This window comes from Phyllobates terribilis, unplaced genomic scaffold (assembly GCF_046119375.1).
Source record: "Phyllobates terribilis strain yellow unplaced genomic scaffold, ASM4611937v1 Scaffold_11__3_contigs__length_659146591, whole genome shotgun sequence".
NCBI classification, from domain to species: Eukaryota; Metazoa; Chordata; class Amphibia; order Anura; family Dendrobatidae; genus Phyllobates; species Phyllobates terribilis.
The window spans coordinates 633,868,929-633,875,502 of NW_027362771.1; the positions used below are offsets into that span (position 1 = coordinate 633,868,929).

At 39.6% G+C, this 6,574-nt stretch overlaps 1 protein-coding gene across 1 annotated transcript; it reads left to right on the forward strand.

Moving 5' to 3' along the window:
• The first annotated feature begins 5,221 nt into the window (after window positions 1-5,221).
• LOC141167530 (olfactory receptor 6N2-like) lies at window positions 5,222-6,154 on the forward strand. Its single transcript, XM_073654923.1, has one exon. The coding sequence runs from the start codon at window positions 5,222-5,224 to the stop codon at window positions 6,152-6,154; it is 933 nt and encodes a 310-aa protein (XP_073511024.1).
• Window positions 6,155-6,574: the final 420 nt, after the last annotated feature.

The following is a 6,574-nucleotide window of genomic DNA, read 5'->3' on the forward strand; positions in this document are numbered from 1 at the left end:
AGTTCAAACTACCAACACTAACCAACAAAGCCATCCATACCATCTCTGAACTAATCTCCGGATATATTCCCTTACGTAATCTCCGGTCCTCCCAAGACCTTCTTCTCTCTGCCACACTTATTTCTTCCTTACCCAATCGCCTCCAAGACTTCAACCAAAATTCCGCCATCCTTTGGAATACTCTGCTTCAACATGTCCGATAAGCTTGCACATTTGGATCCTTCAGACAGAACCTGAAAACCCATCTCTTAAAGACAGCCTACAGCCTGCCATTGCCTCGCTGCCATCTCAACACCACCAGAGGTAATACAACTCACAACCTACTGTCTCCTCCCCACCATCTGCACCAACTTCCACTACTCGGTGAGAAAAAAATGTTTGGGCAGCCAGTCTACCAATTAAAATTCCTGAGGCATAGAAATTGTGGATGGCTTCACTTCTGGTACTGGGTGCAAATAGGAAACTCTGGTATGCCATTCACTGGATATTCCTGGTTGGTTGGAGACAAGCTCTTTCGCACAGAAAAGTACCAGCAAGCTAAGGAGATGGTGGTCTCTATCATCATGAATGAGTTTGCTCGTTGTCTAGTACTCTGGTTTTTATACTAAAGATCCTGCTCATTTTTATAGTTTTAAGTTAGCACACAAAGACCGTGGATTCTGCAGCAGTGCACCCAGGCCAGGTTAGTAGCACAGAAATTGCTGTACCATCAGGTTGATGATGCTAATCATTCAAGGTACGTGTGTGAGGTTGCCCCGGTGTAAAACCGCCACCAGGTTTGCACCATTATCGCACATGGCCTTTACTTGCTCCAGGTTTAGTGGAGACAGACATTGCTCAAACTTGGCCTGGAGAGCTGTCCACGTCTTCAGCTGTATGACTGCAATCTCCAAGTCATATTAATTTTAACACTTCCTGGTTGCGGTGAGCCCTGGCTGCACAGTACCGAGGTGGGGGGAATTTATCTGCACTGTTGGAACATATGTCTCAGTAAAGCAGAGAATAAGGGTGCAGGTGGAGGTCCTAGAGGAGGTGGAGGAGGCAGAAGCACTGGAGGAAGTCTTAGATGCAGAGGTTTGTCCCCAAAGCCTAAGGGATTCCAACACTTGCTGTCTAGTGACACTTTGGTGTCTAGTGGTATAGTTCTCTATCCCCTAGTGTGTAGTATTTTAATTCTCGAGCCCTAGCTGTTTATTAGTTTAATTTTTCAACCCCATTTGTATATTTAGTTCTCCATGTTTCATTTGTATTTATTTAGTTCTCCAACCCATCCATGCCCACTGGTGATGAGAGTTTGGATTCTTCTCGGACCGTATTTCGTCTCGTCCCGCATCGACTGAAAAAAATTTGGGGCATCGCTACACATTCTTTGCCCCTCTTGACACTGTGAAGACTTGGATCAGACCTCTGATTTCTTGGAATAAAATGTGTGAACAGCTCTGCACTCGCCAATCTTTGCTTCCCCAGAGTCAGTAGTGGCGGTTTGAGGCTGAAAACAAGGGTAATTGATTTGCCACCTCTGAGGACCGTAGTGTGTGTGATGTTAACATGGAGGAAGAGGAGCAGAGGCCACTTTTTGCAGTGTGTGCCATCTACTGGAGCACATGTTCTTCCTGCCCCTTTTTTTTCTCCAAATCACATCTCACCACCTGTGAACTTGACGCAATACCATCCCACCTCATTCCAAACCATACCACAGTCTTTATCCCAAGTCTAACCCTCCTCTTCAACCTGTCACTAACAACTGGTGTCTTCACCTCATGATTCAAACATTCCTAAATCACACCTATTCTCCCCAAGCCCTCCCTTGACCAATCCTATGTCTAGCTACTGCCCCGTCTCTCTTCCCCCTATGCCTCCAAACTACTGGATCAACATGTCCATTATGAACTGTCCTCCTGCTCCCTCTTTGACCGCTTACAATCTGGCTTCCAACTGCACCATTCTACTGAAACTGCCCTAACTAAAGTCACCAACGACCTACTAACCGCCAAATGCAAGCAACGCTACTCTGTCCTCCTCCTCCTAGACCTGTCATTTGCCTTTGACACAGTAGATGATTCCCTCTTACTACAGACTCTCATCTCTCAGCATCCAGACTCCAGAATCCCACAATGTGTGTCCTCTATCTCATCTTTCTTCTGTGCTAGATTTGAAAAACTTTACATGGATAAAACAGAATGCATCATCTTTCCACAATATCATTCATCCCCCCCAACTGACCTATCCATCAAAGTAAATGGCTGCCCACTTGTCCCAGTCCAGCAAGCTTGACTCTGGTCTGTCCTTCAAACATCAGATCCAAACCTTTCCACTTGCTGCTGACTCCTACTCCAAATTATCTCTGATTTCCGCACATTCCTCAACCATCAATCTACAAAAACATTAGTGTATGCCCTTATCATCTCCTGCCATGACTACTACAAGCTCCTGCTCTGTGGCCTACCTTCTACCTCACTCGCACCGCTCCACTCTATCATAAACTGTGCAGGACCAATAATCCACCTGTCACCCCACTATTCCCAGGCTTCTCCCCTCTGTCAATACCTGCACTGGCTCCCTGTTGCCCAGAGACTCCAGTTAAAATGCCTAACTTTGGCATACCAAGCCACTAAAATCTGTCTCCTCCATAAATGTGTGACCTAGTCTTATTGTACTAGTTAACCTCACGCAACCTCCCATCCTTTTAAGATTTCCTTTGCTACTTCCCTCTTATCTCTTCTTGCCACAATCGCATACAAGATTTGTCCTGTGCATCTCCCATACCGTGTAACTCTGTATCCCAAAACATCAGACTTTCGCCTACCTTGAAAACCTTGAAAAGGAAGCTGAAGACCCACTTCTTGTGACAAGCGTACAATCTATGGTAACTCTTGCTCCAGCATACTGCTGCACGACTAGCTGTACCCTGACCTACTGTATCCTCACCAATTCCTTGTAGACTGTTTGTGTGCCCTTGCAGGCAGGGTCCTCTCTCATCTTGTGCCAGTCGGTGACACCTTTTCACATGTAAAGAGCCACGAAGTAAATGCCACTGTTTATAGTACTAATAATTATAGTACTTGTACTCTGGGTCAATTGATGGCACTTTCCTGGTGTCTACCACTAATTTTATGTGTTTTGGCAGTTTTTGAGCCCCTTTGAAAGTGTTTTTTATGCATTTTTTTTGTCCCCCCCATTGAATCCTATGGCATTCAGAAATATTCAACGAATAAATTTGACAAATGTATAAATATTCGACGAACATTTCCCAACCAAACATTCAAATGTTTGCACATTTCTAGAGTCCATATGTCCAAGGTTGGGACCCATTCCCAGCCAGGTTGTGAAAGGGTTAAAACCCACTCAACACTTTGTTAAAATAAATTTTATCGTAAAATATTATTTGTCAAACTATTAAAAGACAGTCCATGAACTAATAAGAAGCATAGCAAAAAGGCAATGGTATTCACCAGCCAGGATCTCAAGGAAAATGCACAAGATGCAGCAGACCCCCTTATTAGAAGGAGGTAACATAGGTATAGAATGCTGATGAACAATCACTCTCAACCTCTCACTACATGGAGGGGTGATTGCCTAGCATTAAAACTGCACAGAGATGAAACTTGCAATAGAGCGCAGTTCACACTCATGTAGCACCATGCCTAGCCAGCAATCTAATACACACCTTTACAGTTCAATTGGGCGGGTTGACCGGCACCGTACCAGTCCATAACAGAGGTGAAAGCCCCTAATTTCCAATATCACCACTGATGGGCCTGACTACACGCTGTAGGATGAAAAAAATGCATAAAAACATAGAATAGGAGGCATTGGTTAATATTTTGGTTAAAATAAGCAAGCTGTCAACCCGCTTCAAGGGTCCTCACTTTCTTGCGAATCCCTACACTACAATTAAATAAAATAGCACAGCCAAAGCAATAAAAGGAATTTCCATGGAGTGAGAGGTTGAGAGTGATAGTTTCTATGTTTCTAATTGAATTATTGTGGAATTTTTAAAAATTCCTTTTATTGCTTTGGCTGTGGTCTTTTATTTTACCATGAGCTAATAACACTGCAGAATCTAAAATTATATTTTTAGATGTTCATTTCACTTTTTAAATTCTTTCTACATTTTCTTCTGTTCTTCATGTAAAGAAATGAGAAGATTCTCATATTCTCAAATCAAATTAATAATAACAGCTTTAATTTTACCTTTCAAATTCGGATTACAAAGATGACGCTAGAGACAATATTAAAAAAATCTCTGAAGACTCAGACCTGGAACCTTGCCTCATACTTTGTATATAAATATCCAATATCGTATTCATGAACACAACATGACTATTATGCTGTCTGACGTATAAGTTATTTTCCTCTAGGAGATTTCTGCACAATAAATTTGATTTGAGATTAATAAAATAAACTGAAAGAGCAAAAAAATATCTGTAAGTATTCTTTTGAACACATATTTAATAATTTCTAATAAAATCTACTTAAGATTTATCTAAAAATATATGAAACTATATTGTTTTTTTTAAAAAATAGACAATGTCGTTTTCAAACTTTTTTTTGCATAACTCTTTCAATTTGCAGCTTTTTCTCTTATTCTTTCAAGAGCCATATGAGGGCTTATTATTTGTGGGACAAGTTGCAATTTTTAATGAAACAATTAATTTTGCTATAACTTTGTCAAGGGTGATGGAAGTAACCTGCACTGATGGACAAATTACAAGCCAGAATGAAATGTCGGATGGTGGTTTAATGTCAACATGTTTCAGAGTCACTCCATCTCCTTCTTCAGGACGGCCACAATTGACAATTGCCTTTTATTTCTTGTTTTAGGTTTGTTGAACCAGTTCTTCTGCTGCAAATCTTACTTTATATGTTAGGTAATGTATTCTAATCTGAGGAATTCTAAGGTTCTTTATACATTTAGTGGATGCTTAATGTTTTTTTTTACCTTCTTCTGGAATGAGTGGGTGGAGGGTTTTGAAACCTTTTATGACTTAATGAGTTTGTTAGATTTTGTTTTTGAAGATTAACCATTTGAGACCGGAAGACCTTAGGACATTTTATTTTGTGGTATAAATATATCCTTTATCCCTATATGTCACATTACTATGAGACTCATTAACTTATATTGTTTGAAAATCTACACTCGACGATGGACCACTGCAGCTAATGCAAATAGTAATATTTTGTACTTATTCATTTTGGCAGCATAATCAGTTTGTTCTACATGTTGGAGAATAATCTGACTGCGGTCATAGAGATCTTCCTTTTAGGATTTCAAATCAGCCAAGAATTAAAAATATTCCTTTTCTGTCTTCTCCTGATGATTTACCATGGGACAATATGTGGCAACCTCCTGATCATCTCCCTGGTGTCCATCAGCAAGAACCTCCATACTCCAATGTACTTCTTCATCTCACAACTGTCCATCACTGACATCTTGGTGATCACAGATATTGTCCCCAACATGCTCCACATCCTACTGAACAATGGGGCGACCATTACTTTTGTTGGCTGTATCACTCAGTTTTATTTTTTAAATGCTTTAGAATCAGTTGAATGTCTTCTCCTTGCTGTGATGTCTTATGACAGATATGTGGCCATCTGTAAACCTTTACATTATAATGTTTTCATGAAAAGTGGTCATTGTGTGATACTGACCATCATCTGTTGGGTATTTGGATTTTCTATTGTTTTGATTCACATGATAACTACAGCAAAACTAAACTATTGCGGGCCGAACATCATTGACCACATATTCTGTGACTTTGTTCCCTTACTAGATCTTGCCTGTTCTGACACCTATATTGTTCACTTGGAGGTTTATTTACTAAGTATTCCAATTCTCTTTATTCCTATCACAATCATTGTAGTGTCTTATACCTGTATAGTTTTGGCAATCTTAAGGATCTCATCCAGCACCGGTAGACAGAAAGCCTTCTCCACCTGTAGCTCCCACCTCACTGTGGTCTCCTTATTCTTCTGGACTATATTCAGTGTTTATGTTGTCCCAACAAAAGTCCAATCATCAACCATCAGTAAAATCTTATCACTGCTATATACTGTCTTTACTCCTTTTATTAACCCCATAATATACAGCCTGAGAAATAAAGACTTTATAAAAGCCATAGAAAAAGCATGTTATAAGAATGTAATCTAGAAAATACTAAATAATATTGTAAGTATCACTGAGGCTAGACCAAGATACTCAGCCTAATTGTTCTACTTTGTTTTATAATGTTTCATGAGAAATTGTAAAGTTTGAATATGTGAGTAGTACAGACATTAGTTTTAATCCCTTACTGACATATGAAAACTTTAAAGCCGCGGGCTATTAACATGTTAAATGCTGCTGTCAATCACTAACAGCGGCATTTTACTCCACTTCTTTGCTCCATTAAAAATAAAACAAAAATACACATATTTGGTATTATCAGGTTCAGAAAAAAAGTTCAATCAATAAAAATATAAAATAAAGTAATCCTATTGGTAAACAGCGTTACTAAAAAAATCTAAATTACACTTTTTTTTAGCAGCCGCAACATTGCAATAAAATGCAATAATAGGTGATCAAAACAAT